Raw genomic sequence first — 20,915 nt, 5'->3', positions numbered from 1 at the left:
TCTGAGGTGTGTGCGTGTATAGCTGCGCATGTCTATGTGCGTGTGTGTGTGTGTGTGTGTGTGTGTGTGTGTGTGTATACGCTTGTTTGTATACGTGTGTGAGTTCTGCCTGTGTGTTTGTGCTAAGTCCATGTGAGAGTAATCCTGCTTTTGCTTTTTACTGACTGCTTTGTGTCAGGGGAAGTCTCCGCTCACCGGAGATCTCTGCTAATCCATAATTACCAGCCTCAGTATACCTAGAATGTAGGAGCCATTATGTCAAGCCACCTTACTGTAACAGTTGATGATTGTGGCTCCTGGAGTTTTCAAAAAAAAAAAAAAAAAAAAAGTTTACATTTAGCTTTGAAAATAAAACTCGCTTTTCCGTTTTAGATAGCGATGGAGTCGTTTCAGCTTCACATTCGCTATCTTCAGAACATCAGCGTTTTCACAGACCAGCATTAAGGTGCTGAATGTGTTCTGCCAAAGAGCTGACCTTGTTGTTTCTTTACAGCTCTCTGCCTCGCCAGCCCAGCATCCAGTCAGCCGCCCAGCCAGCTATCCAGCTATCCACCCATCCCTGCGCCCAGCCAGCCAACCAGCCAGCTAGCCGGGCCAGCCCTGCCCTGCCCAGAACTGGCAACCTGCAGGAGTCATCAGGGTTAGTGTTCCTTTGGCACGCCTCTGTGCCAACATCATCTGCAAGCAACTTGTAAATTTATAGATCTGCACTTAAACCAATGGCCAAACAATCAAATAATATACTTACATAAGAGAAAAAGGGGTGGTGATGGTGGTGGTGTTAGTGGTGGTGGTGTTGGTGGTGGTGGGGGCATCCAGGCACCTATAAAACACTGCAACTCCTCCAGATTTATCACAGTCAATAGTCAAGACACATGCAGCAGTTTTTACTGTGGCACAAAAACCAATGTTTCATTGTAATGTCAGAGCAGATATTGAGTGATGGTAATTTTGTGTGTATGATTTATGTTCATATCTCCGTGTGCTCTGACACAAAGAGAGCAATGACTCCTCTATGGTCGCAAGTTCGTTTCTTTCCCACATCAATGCTCTTTTGACACAATTCTGATATAATACATCTGAGAAAAAGCAGCTTGCAGAGGTGGGTACCTTCTTAAACACACACACACACACACACACTTTTGTACCAAGATAAGCAGCATTCTCTCATTTACATACGCACTTTTTCTTCTGCTCTTATTAGGCTACACACACACACACACACAGGCACAGATTATAAGCATCACTGGATTAAGTTAAAGCTGTGCCGTTTTGCTAATAATTCAAATACTGCAAGTGCTAGCATTTTCCGCAGTTCATCAGGCAGACGCTGTAAAAAGACAAAGCTGAACTAAATGACTACCAGCGCTCAGGCCTTATCGCAACTGTGTGGGTGTGCGGCTTGTGTGCTCATGTGTGAGAGAGAAAGTGTGTGTGTTTGAGAATGTGCGTGCACGTTAGTCTCGAATGTGACACATTAAAATCTCTGCTCCTTCTTCTAATGCATTTGTCAAGCAAGTGTGGTCACACCGTTCAGTCGAATGGTGGAAAGATGACGATGAGGGAAAACGCCGTATGTTCTCATGCATCGGACCCCGTCATAGGGTGTGTCTGTGTTAAATAGATTGTGTGTGTGAGTGTGTGAGAGAGATAGATAGATAGATAGATAGATAGAGAGAGAGAGAGAGAGAGAGAGAGGGCATGTATGTGAATGTGACATACCTCTGCTATTTACTATTGATCTAGTGTATAATGAGTGTCTCTCTTTCTCTCGCGTTCTCTGTCAACTTCCAATACAGATATAATGGAGCCATTAGCTTAACGCCTATAAACAGTACAGTAGACCGGGTGCTGAAGGCTGATTTTCTTTTTTCTTTAAAAATAAAAAACAATTCTGGACCAAGCAATGACAGTGCAATTTAAAAATTTAAGGAAGTACAGAATATGATCTTATTACCTGGCTTTCTATTTGAATTATGTGTTATTTTATACTGGCAGTTGAACAGGATAATCGTATTGGATCCCATTTAAAAGAGCTTCGGGTTTTCACCACCACGCTAATGACAATTCAAAAATACGATCTTAAAAGAGATGAAGTTAGAAAGGTCAGGGCAAAGACATAATCTTGTTTTTTTTAACCTATTTAATTGGAGAGTTATTGATGTCCACCTTTGAGTAAAGGGAACATGAGGCCAGCAGTCTGTGTGTGTGTGTGTGTGTGTGCGTGTGTGCGTGTGTGCGTGTGTGCGTGCGTGTGTGCGTGCGTAGCTTTGTGTGGTAAAGGGCCTTTTAGACCCGAGTAAAGAGGAAATGGATGCTTGGCAAATGCTCAGCCAGCATCCTTATCGCTGCTGCTCTCAGAGCTGACCACCACAGCTCCTTAATAATGGACACAAAACACAGAGTCATGTCTGTTTATACACCCACTAACACCTCACAGCCTTCCACTGTGCTCATGCAGATGATGTTAAATCCGAAAATTATGCATCATCATTCAGGAGACTGTTCATTTTTGTTCACGCAGTCATTTATCATCTGATTTAAAGATAAAGAGAGAAAAGGCAGCACTTGTAAAAAAGAGAAAAAGTGTGTAGAAAATTAAAGAAATTAGTATTTTAAATTCAGTTAAGATGATACTGAATTAAAGACGATAGCGTTTGACACAAGTGCAGGTCTGCTGGTTAATAGTGTGGGTATAAAACACGGAGATGGGGAGGGAGATTCTCCACAGCGAAGCTTTTTGCCTCCCTGGCTTCCATCCCAAGTGCAGACAACAGACGTTGTCATTTTCCAACTCAATTTACAGATGCATTAGGAGATGCTGAGGCGCGCCCAACTCTCTCAAATGCAATCAGCCTGCCTGTGTGTTTTAAGAGGAAACTGAGGGTGCCATCTTCATCGACTTCTTTTTGACATCTACTCTTCTTTAGACCCATTTTTCCACGGAAATAATTTGAAAACATAAACAGCTGCATGTGGGTTTTTTTCATGACCTGCCCCTTTACTGATTTGTCTCCCTTTCAGGCGACATGAGAGAGAGGCAGAGAGGATGTTTGTGAGGACTGTTGAAACTCGTCTCATAAAGATTAAGATTCAGATTCAACTAAGGTAAGTTAAGAAATACGTCTGGCTACACAATGTGTTGACCTCAATTTTTACCCATTTTATATCCATCTGCGTCCACTTTTTGCTGTATTGCAAAACAGGAATAATTCATTCACTATTATTGCTGCAAAAGACAATGAAAATGTGTTTGCACTTAAATGAAATGCAGACCGTCGTAAAGTCTGTGTGCGATTTCTATGAATGTTTTGATTGATTAAATTTAAGGCCTCATATCCCATTAATAAGGAGTGATGCAGCATTTTCAGTCCACAATGCAGCTTTTCTAAATTTGTCTTTCAGATTCTTGATGTTCTGCCATATTGAGTGAAGACATCGTTTGAAATGAATTAATAGAATAACTTGACATCAATTAAGATAAAATGAAATGTGTGCATTTTTACTCAAAAAAAATGCTAAAAGGTGTGGTGGTAGTGACTGTTTTATTTTCTTATTTTAAACATTTTTTCATATAATATTTCATATTTGACAGGGAGGTTAATGCGTCCTTGATGGATGTCAACATTGATACAGCATTTAATTGCGTTCTTCCTTTTTACATTTTGCATTTGATTTTTTTCAGTCAGGAATAACTGGGTTTTGACAGGTTTTTGTTCTATATTTTAGTTGTTAAATTGATCTTAAATTCAGTGTTAGGCAGCATTAAAAAGCTCTTTACGTCTGGCTTTTTGGAACCTGCTGATACCCTGAAAGCCCGCCTCTCCCTCTCTCTCCCTGTAATTGATTTCACACCTTTGAGCCTCACAATAGTTTTCTGAGTGCACTTAGGGGAGAGATTCAGGACAAAGTCAGCTTGAGAGCTACATCCATGTAGATCTACCCGCACACACACCAGCTGCCTGCAGTCCTGCACTGTTAATGTCCTGTTTGACCCTCAGCTAAACACATGACTAATTGAGATCTCGGGTAAAAACTGAAGCAGAGAGAAGCACGATGCCAGACAAAGGATTGGGGGCTGGGAATGGCAGAAATGAGAGGGGGAGATGAGGTAGTAAAAAAGAAGAACATGGGGAGAAGAAGGAGTTATTAAGAAAAGAAAGAGGTCTTTGAAAAATGGCATCTATTATACTCTCCTATCTGTAGCTATCTTTCAATTCCTTCACTCTCTCAAAAATGTCACACATCATTCATCCTCTTTTTCACCATTCATTTCTCTCTGTATCACCCCATTTCTTGTGCCAGCTGCTCACTCATCTGTCTCACTTTTGATCTCCTTTTCCTCCAACATCTGATTTTTCCATCATATTTCTTCTCTGCCTCCTTAACCTTTTTTTTTTTCTTCTTCTTCCCTCCCTCACATCCTTTCACACACTTGTCTTCTTTTTTTAATCCAATACAGCGCTTTTCTTGAATCGCTCAGTAAGAAAACCTTCGACAACGGCAGGATCGATCCCTCGCAAAAAAGGCATACTTCAGATATTGATTTCTCACACCGCGGACATGTAGACACGCAAAACATTATTCATATGTGCCGTTAAGTGGCTGCATCGCTTCAGCAAATACCTTTCTTTTTTTCTTTTTCTTTTTCTTTTTCTTTTTTTGCCGAGCAGCGGCGAGGATCTATAGTGTTCAGGTGGAGGAGGTTTCTCTGAGCATGTGGACGTTATCTTGAAACAAGGGGCTGGCTGCCATAGCAACCATATGATGAGGCAGGCAGGGCTATTTAAAGGAATTCAGCTGCTGCTCGCGTTCCCGTCAGCTTCACACCGGTCCAGTGAAAGACAAAGAAATGTTAATGCAAGACGAATATAGATTCTTGCAGTTCCAACACTACAATCTAATGTCAAGGCTGGGCTGCAAAAAGGAGTGAGAAATATCATAGTAATAATCCGAATGTAGGGTTACTTACATTGCACAAATTTACAATGCTCACATTTAATCCTACATGCTCTGTCAGGAGTCTGAACATCTGCTTCATTTGCCTTTAACTCCTACTTCAGAATCTCCTACATATAAAATTCATTCTTTTTTTTTTTTTTTTTTTTGTCCATCACTCTTAAATATTAATTCCTGAAGCACAAACTACATACAATGCACACATTTTAAATCCATTCACATGCAAACACTTTTCTGCCGTGCCGGAAAAAAAAAAAAAGAAAAAAGGTGGAAGCACATCGGTGAAATACATTCCCGTTAAGATTTATGCAAATGAAAACACAATCAGCCAAAGCTTGCTGCACAGTAGTGGATTTTTTTTTTTTACGGTGATGTGCATATGCTTGAATTATCTGCAGAAGGGGCCACTGTACTGTAACATCTCAGATTATTCATGATAAAAATAAAAAAATAAAAAAAGAAGATACTTTTTCTCCAGAGAGCTGTTTCTCAGTGGACAGCAAAACACGAGGAGACAAGTGTGAGAGGAAGAACAACTGCTGTGCACCTACAGAGCAAACAAAGGATTCCTTAAATACGTATATCTCATACACACATTCCTCTGTCATTACAGTTGGTTGTAAGAACGATGTACACCTGAGGGAAACTGACATTTGTTTCCTATCACCTGCTGAGACAACTGCTGGATTTTATCTTTGCTTCACGTGTCTTTGTCTGGTGATGATAGGCAGGGCTTCCTTTACGTTCTGCAGCTCTTCATCTGCGCCTCTTTCACTTCTCGTTCTGAGCTTGTCACCCAATTACCGCCAAAATGAAGCTGTTTTCAGCACAGTGTTCAGGTTATAGAAATATTTGTCCCCCATTCAACAAATGACGGCATAGATGCAACATTGACCTTGTGTTTGAAAAAGATCATCGACTCTGGATTTTTTTCATAATTATACAAGTAGACATTTAGTTTCTGCTGCTTAACTGAGGCTTGGGGACACAAACCATTGGAGTCAGGGTGATCGAGTCGTTACGGAGGCCATCACACAACAAAAACCACACACTTCAAGACAGAGCTGGAATGATTAGTCCATAAATTGATCAGCTGATCGCCAGAAAATTAATCAGAAATTAATTTTTAGCTTCTTATATTTTAGGATTTGTGATATTTTTCTGACTAAACAATTTACTGATTCATTGAGAAAGAATAACCAATTGTGTAAATAACGCAGTGATACTTTGATGCCCACAGCCATTGACACGTCTTCTCATCGGTCCGTCCCAGAACAGGACACCGAACACTTAAAAGCCTAAAACATTCAATGATTTGACTCAGCCTCACTGATCTGGGCTCACATGGTTGATATGTGATTCTTCTTCTCCTATAAATAAATGCTCCTGATTTTATGTCTTTTTGAATCATGCTGATATTCTACAACATTTTAATTTCAAGTGCATAATAATTGGTGAAACCGCTGGTGTTCTTTTTATCACTCAGTTGAGCCCAGCGTGCTATTCCAACGCCTGTGAGAGCAGTCAGGAAGATTTAAAGTGCTTCACAGAAGCAAAATTATGAGTGACCTCTCTGGTAACACTCCCTCTGCTCTTCACTTTGCTCTTTATCTCATTCTAATCCCAGCTCATTTCATATGCTAAGTAAAAGCTTATATCCCTCTTCACTGTACGAACACACACGTTCCTCATTGCTGTGGTGTGATTATAAAAATTTGCATAGAGGATGTTGTTGGAGCTGTGGAGAGCAGAAGCACCAGAGCTGAAGCAGGGGGTTGTGGGTGGTATAATGCCTGTCAGGTGTAGAGAGGTGGGGCAGAGACTCCCAGAATCCCTCATGTCTGGATTTATGATGAAGAAGAACCCAGAGAAAGTTCCCTCATGTCTCAGTGTCGCTCTCCTCACCTCGAACAGTTTCCTCAGATTCTAATTTGCATGTTCTCTTTCCACAGCTGTCACAGATGTGGCGAAGATTAGGAGCGCGAGGAAGAGGGAGAGCTGACTCCGTATCCCAGGGGAGGACGCAATGAGATGGAACCATTTCTCTCTATCTCCCAGTGGAACGCCACTCGCACCATCAGAGCGCCATCTGCTGGCCTGGTGGGGCGGGACAGCTGGTGTTGTGAATCAGGCCGCCGCAGTCCATGGACCGGCTACTTCCCAACACCAGGGTCTCGCCTTCACCCCTCACATCTGACCATTCTCTCACCTTTTGTCTTGATGTAAAATTGTAAATTGTTGCATCTACTTTTACAACTTTTTTGCCCAAATCTAATTTGTGGAGCAAATTTCTCATCCAATAAGATTAAATTAAAAACAGTGTTCGAGAAATAATTCGAACTAAATTTTGACCACTGTATCACACCCGTGTAAAACATACAACTAGAAATATTGTGATTACAACAGTATTTTTTTCAAAATTGAACAAATAAATCCCCAACCCACCCCTCCTATCCTATGATGAGCACTGTCTCAAATTCAGCACGAACTCAAGTGTTTTCAACTCCACAAAGCTGACTGAAACACACACACCAAAGGTTCTTATTGACATGAAGCATAAATTTTTATTAAGAAGTGTGAGGAACATGTTGGACAATAATTGTTTTAAAAAAAAATCCTACATTTTATTTCCACTATGTGAATGTTTATTCTTCTGTATCCTGTATTCCAGCTCTTGACCCCATGTTAATGTCTTTAATGTATAATAGTGAGATGAGACTGCCGTGATGCTCCTGAGACGCAAAGCAAGAGAGGTTGATGCAATGATTAAACTTCATATTGAGTTGCCTTTGCATATGTTGTACAAGTTATTGGATCCTCCATTTGTAAACCCAGGAATTACAGGCTACAGTAGTACATGTACTTGACTGTGTTTTAAGGAGAAAAGCATACACACCAGTGTGCTCAGTGTGGCAACGTAGCAAATAGGACAATACCTCTAATGTTCTTGCTTTTCTAGTCACTTAAGAATAAAGATGTATTATTCACTTTGTCCAGCAGTCCCCACACCATTCATTTGGCAACCACATTTTCTGTTCATTCATATGTTTCTGCACAAAATACTTCTGCACTGTCCCCGTAATGGTAAGTTTTAGATCAGTTTTGTATTTTTTCTACAGCTCACAATAGATTTTAAGACCTGTGATAAAAAATTTAAAAAAAATCATTATAATCACAGATATTTTTTGAAAAATCTATAGTTTAGATGTTCAGTACCTACCCCTGTAAATCTATTTTACTTTTACTTTTCTTTGTCACTTGGGTCGTACTTTCCACTTAAAGGGCTTCTGTAGTTATTTAGATTCTGTCGTCTTGTTTATTTGTTCATCTATTTATTCGTTTATTGACTCACTTTTTATTATTTCATTCATGTGTTATTCCTTTCATTCACTTTAAGAGATGCACATAAATTATTAATAGAAAATATTATAAACATTAATTTGCATGGTCAGTATGTGTTTGTTGGCTATTAAATATTTACATATTTTAATATCACAAAAATGAAATGCTTTAATTTTTTTTTTTTTTTTTTAACTTGCGCATGCGCAGTGCCGCCAGCACACCTTAGTTCCCATGTCAACTTGCAGTTCATAAATCAGGGCAGCAGGGAAAGATGAGCACAGACATTGAGAGCAGTTTTGACGACGCTACACAAGTTTAAACCTTACTGGAATAACTTTTAATAGTAACTAGGCCAAGAGAGTATTGTTCTCTAACTCCCCATAGATATAGTTTTAATTGTCAGCATGTTTCCGTCTTCTAACAGGATAAAACTCAACCGAGTCGCGTTAAAAGATGTGGTCGGGCTAAAGCTGGTGCCGCGGCGGAGACGAGTCCCGAAGTCTCCGGACAACGTTACAGCTGAACCCGAAAAACAAGAAGTAACGTCGGTGAAGGAAACCGGCTCCGTCCCCAGCAGCAACGAACCGGTCCAAAGTGTTTACACAGACCAAAGGAGCCCAGAAAATGTGACAGATACGGTCAGTAACATCACTGAAGCAAAGCCGGAGGACAGCCGCGTAGGTATGCTGCAAGCAGAGGGGAGAAAATATTTTCAGTCACGCAAAAAAAAAAAAAAAAAAGAGATAGTATCACCAGATTAAACCAAACTCTAGGAGCAGGTGCAGGTTGGACCTCCTCGGAAAAAGGTCCTCGGTGTCAGACTGGGGTTTACTGGATGCTTTTGCATATTTTAAACGGCAACCTAAAGAGCCATGCACAGGCAGATCTTAAGTCTGGTGCGGGTAAATTGTGTTGTAGAAAATGTCCATTCAGACAGGGGAATATTATTGTTAAAACTGTTGCTAGTCGGACTGCTAAAGGCGGCGGGGACAGAGGGAGAGTGCGACCGGGAACACAGTCTAGTGAGGCGCAGCTTAGCTAGCTAGCTAGCTAGTTAGTTAGTTCACCACGAGTTAAATCACTAGTGTTAGACTCCATCTTACATTATTAAACTGAGGATTGTTTGGTAGGTAAAAACTTTTAGCTAACTTTTGGCTAACTTGTGTGTGTGTGTGTGTGTGTGTGTGTTTTTCTCTTCTTTGCTATGATTATAGGAACGTTTCAGATGCTAAGCTAACGGCGCGGCTCAATCCTGTCTGTACTGACCTTAACTACCTGAAATGCTGCATTTTTAGTGGATATCGGGATAAATGTTTTAAATTTATGCGCCTTGACCACGTTAAATAGCAGTTACCATCCACATATATCGTTTAATACAGTTTTAAATAAGATTTTTTAAGTGGCGCTATTTGGCAGTGAGGGAACCTCCTCCGGGTCAACTCACATGTTGACCTTGATCTCCTTAGATCCTCAGCACAGTTCACTCTACTAGCTGAGACCTTTGGGGTTCTCCACTTAGATCACTATTGGGAACCCACTGTGCGAGACAGTGGGCTTGATTTAGATTAATTTGGTTGCTTGATAATAAGGCTGTGCATTTATTGTAAGAAAAGCTTCCATATTTCCATTGAGGTGGTGTAATCTTCTCCATGTAACCAGTTATCCTTTTAACCTATCGTTTTGTGAAATGTGGATTAAAAACACACAGTGTAATGGTTTTGGGTGTACATTGGTGTTGGCTCCATTTGGGATTGTTTGATCCACGGCCTGGAAGACAGTCCCAGATACTTCCTTTGAAAAGCTTAGTGAAGTGGCTCTGCGCTGGTCTTTACAGGAAGTAGGAAAGCTAACCGGCAAACAGTTAGTCTTATCATTGAAACCTTCCTTCTTGTAAAAGTTTTTTTATTTTTTAAAAACACTTCCAACGAAGCGTAAATTTCAAATTTGTTTGCATATGTCTGTTTTCCAGTGTGACTCAGCTCGTTGCTGCCCCTTGCAACTAATGAAGGGATACATCACCCACTACAGCTGCAGCTCTCACCATTCATAGTTGCTGTGGGAATTTTCTGTAGTGAAGCACCCAGTAATGGATGATAATGAGCATCAAAATGAGGCGTCACACTTAAACTTTCTTGGAGAAGCAACACTAAAGTGAAATTCATGCTGTATCAGAAATGTGTTCAAACTTTATTAACTTTAAGTTTTATAAGGAAAACACAACACAGCCATTTCCCTAAGCTTTTCATCTCATCTGCTGTCTCCCACGCAATGGATGAGCTGGTCCCAAATGGAGCCAACATTAGTAGGAATCCATAATGTTAAACCAAAAAAACAAAAGAGATGGTGATAAGTTGTCTCTTAATGCTTAAATAATCCAAATGGTCAGTGTTTGGTTCAGATTTGCACTAATTGACTAGTTTTTTGTTTCCACTTGCAGACATTTATAGGAATACACTCCCAAGCCCCACTGGGCGTGCTTGTTCAGAAGGGTCTTTGAGAAGAGCTGTGACACATTCTCGCTGTGGTCTGTGTGGGGACTGTAAATACATTTCCCCTCAGAAGAATACCCTGGGTAAGCAAGAGCAAAAAAGCAGTAGCCCAGGGCCAGAGCAGTCTACAGATGAGTTAAAGATTAAGAAAGGGAACCCAGACACTGAGAACTCTAAGAAGATTGTCATATGGATAAACCAGTACCCGAAGGTGACACTTTGTGATATAGCCAAAAAATGTGATGTGTGCAGTCAAGATCGTAGCTATGTGTTACCGGATTTTCTCAAGACCAAGGTCGTGCATTGCTTCAAACAGGACATGAGAGCTGGGTTTCGATTTGGCCCCGGTTGTTTGGGGCATAACAAACACAAAAGTGAGGAGAGCGCTCTGGCTAAAAATAGCAAGTCGTGTCCCAGGGTTCAGTCTGAGAAGAGCGTCTGTCAGTCTCAGAGTCTGACTGAACATCAGAGACACCTGAAAGAACACAAGGATGCAGAGATTTTATCGAGTCGTACCACGTATCATTTCCTCAAGGGTTGGACAAGTGAAGCCTCTGCAACTTGTTCTACTTCTTTCTTATTAGGTAAACCTGGGCCAGGATGTGACCTCATAGCAGACATTCACAGTGACAAAAGAGTAAAGCTTGGGGATAATGGTAAAGATGGATGTTTGCCCTCCACCCCGGACTTTGAAAGTATTAGTTGCAATGACGCAGCAAAAACTTACTTGATAGACAAAAACAAATCATGTTCTGGGATGTCTGATGGCAGTCAGTCATGTCAAGAACTTACATTTGGGAGCTGCAGCACTTGTAGGTCCGCTGTGAAAGAAACCTGTGTCCACAAGGAACCTTGTGGTCAGGAAGGCGAAGCCGGAAAAACTGATGCAGCACAGATGTCGTCAGAACTGTTCTGTGAGGGGAACGAGGTGGACGCAGATGAACTAGAGTCATTCACCTGCCAGAGAGTGAGGGTCTATTGCAGGAAAATAAATTCTAGTTGTGCACGGACTTGCATGTCTTGGCCCTTCTCTAACAGAAGCCGCACCCTTACAGCACATGCTGGTGCTACAGCCTGTCCAGCAGAGCCTATTCATCCATCAGCTAGAAACAGTGACTCTCCAATCAATCAAAATCAGTCAGGTTCACCGAGCAGCCGAACCAAGGACACGCTCCCAAGCGCAACAACAACCCGCCAAGTTTCCCACCAAAATGGAGAGAAGCAAGAACAGAATGGAAAGTGCATTACAGCCAAGAGAAATGGGAAAAGAGGTGATTACATTTCTTCACACTCCTCAGACATCGAAAACACAGAGTTTGCAACTCACTTTATGGAGGCTGAAGAATCACTAGCCAGTCTTCTGTCAAATACAGCTACCCTTTCCACCCCAAGTCAGCGTGGATCATCTACACCAGTTAACAGTACAGAAACCAACAGCTCCATGTCTACCCCTTCCCCCTCAGAACTGGGCCTGAGTGACTGGGAAACGGCCGCAACTTTGTCTCCCACATCATCTTACTTAACTCAGGGTGGTTTGAGCAGCCTCTCAAACACACCATCCTCTCACCCACCCTTATTGTTTCTGCTGGAGAAAGCCAAAGGTGTTGAGTCGCATTCTGCAAGCACGTCACAGACGTCCTCCTCACCCAACCGTTTTATCAAAGCTGTAGAACAACCCTTGTTCTACTGCGAAGAAACCCAAATTACTTTGTGTGGTTCCTCACCCAGATCTTCATCTGTTCCTACAAACTACTCTGAATCCTTTCATTCATGTGAATCCTCCCTCCTCCTACCTCAAGATGAGCAAGGGAGTGACAGGGAAATGTTCATAGAGAAGAGCCCACCAACACTGGAGCCATATTATAATACAAGCCCCACCTCATACATTAACATGGAACCGTTTATAGAAAATAACTCAAATGAGTTCATGCTTCCACCTCTGCTCTCTCCTGTCACTTCACCTGAACGGAACTCATGTACAAGCTTTTTCCCCCAGAGCCAATACTCTTCAGATGAGGAGGAGGAGGAGGAGGAGAAAAACAAACATACCAGCAAACACAAAATGTCACCTGGACATTACATGCCACAAATTAGTAATGGCAATCATCAAAGCTGGGAGGAGTCTCCTGACCACCACCAATATGAAGGACCTGGTAATGAAGAATTGGAGGGAGTTTCATCAAAACTTAAACGTCCATCTTCTCACGGCAGTGTTGGAGACCTCAGTGACGCTATGGAAGAGGAAAGCCGGGATGAAACTGATAACAAACATGATCTTGAACAGGGTAACGGAGGCTCTCGACAAGTTCCCTTTGATCCTAAAATAAAGACAAACATTACCTCAGGTGTTCTGACAGAACCCCGCTCTTCTCCCAGCAGTGATGAGGGACAGCAGTCTACTAGAGATGAAGGTGACGAGCCATCTGAAATAGTGGACAGTGAAAGGGATGAAAGTAAAGCAGAAGCAGCTGGTGGTACTCAGACCGACATTTTGGACGAGTTCACAGCCTATGAACAGGATATCCTGCTTGTGGATGTGGTCCAGGATGACCCAGAGCTGTTTGAAAAGGTACCTAAGAAAAGTCTGCTGAAACTGGGTCCTACAAGAGTCAGACCTACTGCAGTGGTTAAAACACTGTTGCCGAGAAAAGATGGAGCGTTACCGGCGTTTAAACAAAGGCAAGGTTTCATATTTAACATTCCTTTACAGTCACAGATGAATTGTGTTGCTCTTATCACTGAAACTTTTTTGTTTTTTGTGTGTGTGTGTGTGTTTCAGATTGACACCAGTTATTGTTGATTTTCACTGTGACAGTCCTGATATCACAGGTATGACCAATGCACCAGTCAGGGTTCATCATATAACAAATATATTTCAGATTTTGTGACATAATGCAGTGCTATTTGTTAGCTCATCCTGCAAGGACTGAGGATTTCCTAGCTAATCAATGGCTCGTTAGATACAAATGAAAAGCGAACAGCCGTGATGAGACAACTGAAGCCATAACTGATGCAAAAATGTATCACATGTTCAACAAGAATGGAAATGTTTAGTGTATATTTCTGATGATAAATTCTGCTTGCAAAGTGCAAATTTTTGCTAAGTAATATACCTTCATCTGTTTGACAACTAATGTGTAGCTAATAATTACATAAAAAATGTGTATCTTACAGAGGAGAGTGACAGCAGACCCTGGAGACCTCAGTGTAGCAGCATCCCGCCCAAAATGCAAAACAGCACATGGACTGCCACAGACAAGCAAATCAGAACCATGGTAATGTAGTGGGTCTACAGTAGCTCTGCGTTGTGTCATATAGTGGACAAGGACTGCACTTCCCAGGACAGTTTTTCAGCGCTTCATTGCAAGGCTACAAACACTGGAGCAACATAACTTACTTGCAATTGCAAAGAAACAAAATGTAAACAGGGCCTCTCTTGGACAAATGCTCTCTGTGGCCTTCAAAATAAAAGTTCAGAATGACAAGAGAGAGGAAAAGTGGATAATGCACATTAACATTATTAAAACATAACTAAAGTTATTTTAAAAAGAATACAAGTGTTATTGTGTTATACCTTTCAAAATAAAAGTCTGATTAATCCATGTGGTTTTTCAGGAATTTATAATGCTCTGTTCATTAGTGCAACAGCACACACACCTACACTTCACTAACATCTTCATTAAGATTCAGAGACAGGTTCAGTTCTTAAAACGAATTATTTTGCATCATCTGTTTTGTGTTTTTGAACAGGGTCAGTGCGACACCAACAACAATCATGTAAACGGAGTCCTGGAAAGGTAACTGTTGGCTCACGTCACATGACACATTTCTTGCGACCTGTCAATCTGTCAGTTTTTATGATAATCATTGTGTTTATGTCCTGTAATAGGAGCCAGCCCATCCAGACAGTGAACTCCTCACAAAACATCCCTTCACTCATGAACATAAGAAATGGTGAGGGGAAAATGAAAACGGCGTAGACAATGACTAAAGTTTTAAACGGTTTCAACTGGTTCCAACAAGCTTGCACGGATTAACAACTCCTTTTTGTCATTTCATTGTCAACATAAATGTTCAGTTCAACTGTTGTATGGCTGTTCTTTTGCTGCTCTGCTCTCTACACAGTGCCGAGGATCACAAACCCGGTGACAGATTTTAGGCGCCAGAAATCTAATTCTGTAAGTCCTTAATCGAAGAACGTCACAGTCCTCTGATAAAACAAATGCACTAGTTATAAACATTTATTAGCTTTAGATTATATTTTGTAGCTGATCCAAATTCCTTCACTCATTAACCCTGGGTTCTCATTACAAGTGTGAGATATTACCTGAGATGTTCAGGGTTAATAAAAGCAAATGTGACAAGATAGCCCTGGGTGTTCTGCACCTTATGCCAAGTTTAAAAAAGCAAGAGTAAAAATACCCAGTGTTGCACTTAGTTTTCAGTCTTTTAATTGTTTTTATTGTTTAAAACATTCAGGGAAATCAGAATATTGATATGTATGTGGTTAGAGGGGAGGAAATTTGTGCCCAGAGATGTCAGTGTGTTAGTGATGATTGATGAAGTTTTGTTCTTCATTCTCCTGCCACTGACTCGATGTTTTAAACTTAATGCAGCGTTTTCTCCTCCTCTAAACCATCAGTACTGCAGACAGTACTTCAGTGAATCACTGTCCTGTGGATTCAAGATGTGTCGATTCCAGCATGTGCCTGTGGAGGGGGATGAGAAGGTACGCTCAAAGCATAATTCATCGTGTCATAGCTTGACCGCAGCAATGCAAACCATGAATACACTGAAGCAGTGAGGAAACTCTACTGTACCTTTTTCTTAATCCCAGAAAGTAGAGAAGTCAGTTATAGAGTAATGCTTCCTGCGACAGATTTATGACTCATGTTGATAACAGAGGCTACATCACGTCATAATTTCAGAATCATGGACCCACTTCACATTTTTTCCCCTCTCTTTCAGTTCTGTGTTGAAACTGTGACACGGTTCATAAAAAATCCAATGTGTATCCAGAAAGCAAGTAAGTTTTCATTTTATCCAGTTGCTATCTTTTTCCCCCCTTGATCTGTCAACTCTTGTCGCTCCATGACTGTTTTCCACGTCTCCTTTTGTCTCCAGGCGCCGTGTTTACAGGGTACTACCAGAACAACCCACCAGGAGTGTATTTCTCCATGCCAGTGCTTCTGACACTCCTCTGGGCTCTGCTCAAAGCCGGCTTCGTGTCCGATGTCTTCTCAGTCCTCGGTGTCAGCTTGTCCCACAAGATAGTGGTCAGTCTGGTTTTCATCCATCTCATTACAATAACGTCACGCTGCAGTACACGCTGTAATCCAGCAGAGGGCAGAGCATGTTCTCTTTTGTAGCAGAGGTGCACTGTCATGGTTATTTTCAGGTGACTCCTTACCTCTGGGGACGTAAATATAGATGTTGACGTTGTCCCCCTCCTCCTCTCTTACTAGCCCAGCTACGAGTTCCTGCTGGCCCTCTTTAACTTTGTGAGAGAGAAGGGTCTCACAGGCTCTGTACCTGAACTCATGCAGCTAACGTTCAAGGTATCTCACTTCGCTTACTGTATGGCAGCAAGGTCTGTATTCACAATGTGCATGTGGAAGTATTTATTTTGCGTTTGTGTTGATAGATGGTCAGTGCGGGTCTGGTGCTGAGTTTGGATTGCCTTGACTGTGTAAAAAACACTCCTGATTTCCAGCAGACGGTCCATTCAAACTCACCTGGCAAACACAAGTGAGTGAAACGTCCTCAGCTCGCAAACACTGACAGTCGCCTCACTCTTATAAAAGTAGTTACCTGATTATTTATGACTTGTATGTCTTAAATGTTGTGTGGTTTTTATTCTTTTGACAAGTCTTATAAGCAGCTGAATGACGATCTTCATGTTTATTATGAAAGGCTATCCACCAGTCCTCCCTTTCCAGAGTACCTGAATTTGGCCCAATCCATCGTGGAAATAGAGGTTAGTTCAACTTATTAACAAGGACGAAACCGTTCTGTGTTCAGTCTCTCATTGTTCCTCAGCCCTGCTTTTATATTTTTTGCTCTGTCAGCTTTGTACCAAGCAAGAGGACTGGAGGCGGATGGGAAAGGTTTTCAGGTCCATCTGCCAATCCAGCCAGCATCCCAACCAAGTGGAACAAATCAGCGGCCGCATTGTCATCGCGCTCCTGTCTGAGAGCAAGGATAAACTCTCACTGCCCTTTGCTGCTTTTGCCGAGACAGGTAAAATAAACTTCTTTCTTTAAATTAAGAACTAAAACTGCTTTTTATTTTTAAAATGTATTTTTGTTTATTAATTTGTGTTGATTTGAAGAACAAGTCCTAAACATTTGGTTATTCTTGTTTTTTCAGTGTGTCAGAATGAAGGTGAGGACAACCTGATCTGGAGTTTTTTAGGCAGAATTGGAGTCTCACTCATGTTGAGATACTACAAAACACATCAATGGGCCAAGGTAAATAACTCATCTGAAATTAATGAATGAAGAAATCCTGCAAATATACAAAGTCGTGTTTATCTCTGTATAGATATACAATTTAAGACGCAGTAATGTTAGCAAGTGGGTATTGCCTTATAGTCTGTGTGTCTATGAATGTAGGGTCGGAGGGTTGTAGAGGTGCTGTCCATTTCAAAGGTCAACTACTCCACACTCAAGGGTCTGTTTGGGAATGAGGATGGAGCTTCACGTTGCTGCCTGATCACTGTAGCTACCGAGCTCTTCCTCCTGAGTGGCAGCGTGGAGGGAGCCCTGAACACACTCCGAGGTAACAGATGGGGTAAATAGGTAGCTATGACCGGAAAGGAGATTATGCTGTCCTTTTTTATTCTTTGCCGCAGCAACATTTAAAGCAATGCGCCATTGTAGTTTCACCATGACAGACCCACGTAAATGTAGAAACAGAGCACCTGTTTTATGCTTGTGACATGATTCAAAACTTGTTGTTCCACTAAATCCCTCCTATTCCCATTGAATGCACAAAACATGCATATTTTTCTTCTTAACAAATGTATGTCCACAAACTTTCCTTGGTAAATTGTGTGTTTGTCTTTTGTGTGTCTATTAATTCAGAAAACAAATGGTTCCTGAGTTCGTGCTCATGGCCGTGTGAGCCTGCAGATCTGGACAGTCGGAGTCGTGTGTTGATGCGTCTGGCTGAGAAAACCTCTCACAGAGACACGCTGGAGGTCCTCTGTAATCTCCCTGGAATTAAAGAGCCGAATGGTGAGAGAGCACAACTGTTGGACGAAGAATTTTAAAACGCAGATGTTCAGATGAATGTGTATCAGACGCGGCGTTGTCTGGAACATCTTTTGGTCGGGCTTTTCTCAACACCTGCATATTTCAAGCTATCAGGAACATACAGATGGGTGACAAATTAAAGGAAATTAATAAATGAGTGCAGGAACTTAACGAATCAAGATGCTTCTTCACGGTACATTTAAGCAATTAACATCCCATCATGCTCTGCCGCATATATAAAAGTGCTGAACAGGCTCAGTTGATTCTGATTTGGTATCAAGATGGCAAAAGGAAAAGGGTCCATTGTTGGGGCACAGATGGCAGGAGCTTCAGTCACAAAGGCTGCTCAGCTGGCTGGTGATTCAATAGGAACAGTGACTCAAGGGACATCTGCATTGAGATCAATGGGAAAGACGTCACTAAATAGGGTCGTAAATTGTGGTCGACAGCACACATTTGATGACCGTGATGCTTGTGCATTAGTGGGACATGTAAGAAAAAACAGGAGCAACTCTTCTTCAGGTGACTGAGAATGTCAATGCAGTGATCAGATATTATAGCAGGGCTGCAGTGAATTAAACCCCTCAGTACCAAGACGAATGCACTTTTGAGAGTTCAGTGACGTAAAAACCAACAGCACTGGTCCACAGAGATGTGGAGAAAAGTAACACAGTCACATGAGTCATCCTTCGCCTTATTCTTCACAAGTGGGCGAGTGCATGTTTGGCGGTACCAAGAGAACAGTACAGGTCTGACTGCCTGACCCTAAGAAGATCACCTTACTAAGATACTAAGACGCGTTAAGTTGTTTTTTCCTTTTGTCACCCGTCAGTATTTTCTAATCTATCCTCAGTGTTGTCCTGTTTTTTTTTTCCCCCTCAATCCCCACTCTCCAGATTTCAAAATGATTGGATATATTTGTTTTTCTGTTTTCCCCAGACTTGGTTGACATCTCCAGATACAGTCCTCTGTTTAACTCCCATCTACGAGTGTGTGTGGACAGACAGATCCTTCCTGTAGCCTCGGATACAGTGGACTTCATGCTCTCTCAAAACGTGGCAGTTGACCACGCTGTGCTGCAGACACTTTTGCACAAACTGGGCAAGCAAAACCTCTGGCTCCGTGCACGGGAAGTCTTTAGACGTGAGTATCACTCTTCAGAAAAGCAGATTGGATTATAGCTCCCAATCCTGGAATGATTTTGGTCTGAATCAGCTGATCAGATTGTCTGAATTTTACAGAAAAATGTAATCAATTTGTCTTAAAAGACTCAGATGAGACAAATGAATGGCTTTGACAGTTGTCATAGGAACTTACACCGTGTGTTTTCATCAGACTCTCTGAGTGTGGGGTACTACCCAGGTGTGTCTGCTCCCCCTGGTTTCATGGCACTGATCGTCCCTTGGCGACTGGGAGAGGTGGAGCTGGCTCTCGCCTTTGAGATGTTCATCACTGTCAACGCAACAATCATTCTGCAACTTTCAGAAACCACCACTTCCTGCCTTAGCATCACTCTCAAAAGGTAATGTGTGTGTGTGTGTGTGTGTGTGTATCCCAGTGGAACCCTCTTTGCATTATCTTTATGTACATGATGTTCTTGCTTCCTTCTCTTCCAGGACTGAAAGCGCTGAGAGCGAGTACCTCACAGCTGGTAGCCGCCTCCTCTCTGCAGCTTGCATCCCTCAGCCCAAATTAATTGTTCACTACACAGCAGTTAACTCCTCACAGGACCAAGTGTTCACACTTGACATTTCCTCTGCTCGACGCTGGCTCCGCCACAATCATTTGTGGGCCAATGAGGTATGGATGCATTGACCCATACAGTTATTCCCCTGCGGTCCCTGGAAGTACTTAACTTTACTTTCCCTTGAGCCTGCTTATTTTCCACAGAGAACAGTTGACTCTGGGAAAACAACCAATGAAATCAGGAAAATGAACACACATGCATTTCTGTTGGCTGTATGTTTATACACTAACGGTCATATTTCAATTTAGCGTTTGACTAAGAAGCAGAAATCAGAAGATCACCTCCAAAGACTGACGCCAGAACTTTACATGTTTTTTGTTGTTAATTCCACGTTGTTTCCTGAGTTGTTTTAGCTGATTTGTCACTCAGTGTTTGTGTGATTTAATATTTGGGAAAAAATGTCTGTCAGGGAACAGAGTCCAGCATAATTTAGCAGGATTGATGTTATAAGTATAAGACTTTGTTTGCTTAATTGTAAATAACATCTGAGTGTAAATAGGTATATATTTATAATGGTGTTTAGCCTTTGACAGCATTATGTTACTGTATAATAGTAGTGATTGTCAAAACCTCAATTGTTGCCAGTTCAAGAGCTGTGATTTGATTTTCTTTGTATGTAGTTTTTATTAAAAAAAAAAAGTTGTTCTGCTCCAAAACGTTTGGCTCTGTTGTTTTTCTTTTCAGGAGACCCTGAAAACAGACACTGAAACAGCCATAATTATTGGTCTAACAGCCTAAATGCAGTTGTCTTGGTTACTGGCATATTGATCACAATTGAAGGGGTGACGCTTTTTGGCAGAGTGTCCTGCTGTGATACTGATTGAATGACTGATAACGCATTACCTTGAAATGCCAAAGACTTTTTCTTCCTTTTTTTAGCGCTGTTCAATTAATTCTCATCATTATTCTTTCATATAGTTTTGCAGATATACAAGTACAAACTGTAGGAAAGAGGAAAAAGTACAAATCTAAAAACAAAACAAAAACGAGGAAGGACTCTAGAAGCTAAGCCGATGAGTGAGTGCTGATGATGATTGCTGTATGAGCTTCGATTTAGAGTTCAGGGGATCAATGTTGATGAGACTGTCCACTGTTCATTCATCACACATAACTGTGGGGATT

General features: G+C 41.5%; 1 protein-coding gene across 2 annotated transcripts; it reads left to right on the top strand.

Moving 5' to 3' along the window:
* The first annotated feature begins 8,553 nt into the window (after positions 1-8,553).
* topaz1 (testis and ovary specific TOPAZ 1) lies at positions 8,554-20,449 on the top strand. Of its 2 annotated transcripts, none has more exons than XM_056398624.1 (20): positions 8,554-8,982; positions 10,739-13,469; positions 13,570-13,619; positions 13,965-14,065; positions 14,541-14,587; positions 14,680-14,744; positions 14,916-14,968; positions 15,433-15,519; positions 15,759-15,816; positions 15,915-16,066; positions 16,256-16,348; positions 16,435-16,538; positions 16,704-16,767; positions 16,859-17,030; positions 17,160-17,260; positions 17,462-17,570; positions 17,876-18,028; positions 18,986-19,189; positions 19,382-19,568; positions 19,663-20,449. In XM_056398624.1, exons 1-20 carry the CDS (start codon positions 8,706-8,708, stop codon positions 19,859-19,861), a joined length of 5,007 nt encoding a protein of 1,668 aa, XP_056254599.1. In that variant the 5' UTR covers positions 8,554-8,705; the 3' UTR covers positions 19,862-20,449. The 2 variants fall into 2 exon arrangements, with proteins under 2 accessions (XP_056254599.1, XP_056254597.1); XM_056398622.1 differs by having other exon boundaries at positions 17,405-17,570.
* Positions 20,450-20,915: the final 466 nt, after the last annotated feature.

Source organism: Seriola aureovittata, chromosome 16 (assembly GCF_021018895.1).
Source record: "Seriola aureovittata isolate HTS-2021-v1 ecotype China chromosome 16, ASM2101889v1, whole genome shotgun sequence".
Classification (NCBI taxonomy): domain Eukaryota; kingdom Metazoa; phylum Chordata; class Actinopteri; order Carangiformes; family Carangidae; genus Seriola; species Seriola aureovittata.
Note: the sequence above shows the minus strand (reverse complement) of the source record. Positions and strands in the feature narration are given on the sequence as shown.

Coding starts and splice junctions, on each gene's coding strand:
- topaz1 (XM_056398622.1), top strand. CDS start 8,706: ATGTTTCCGTCTTCTAACAGGATAAAACTCAACCGAGTCGCGTTAAAA. Junction 13,470..13,569: donor TTACCGGCGTTTAAACAAAG/GCAAGGTTTCAT, acceptor TGTGTGTTTCAG/ATTGACACCAGTTATTGTTG. Junction 16,539..16,703: donor AACTCACCTGGCAAACACAA/GTGAGTGAAACG, acceptor TTATTATGAAAG/GCTATCCACCAGTCCTCCCT.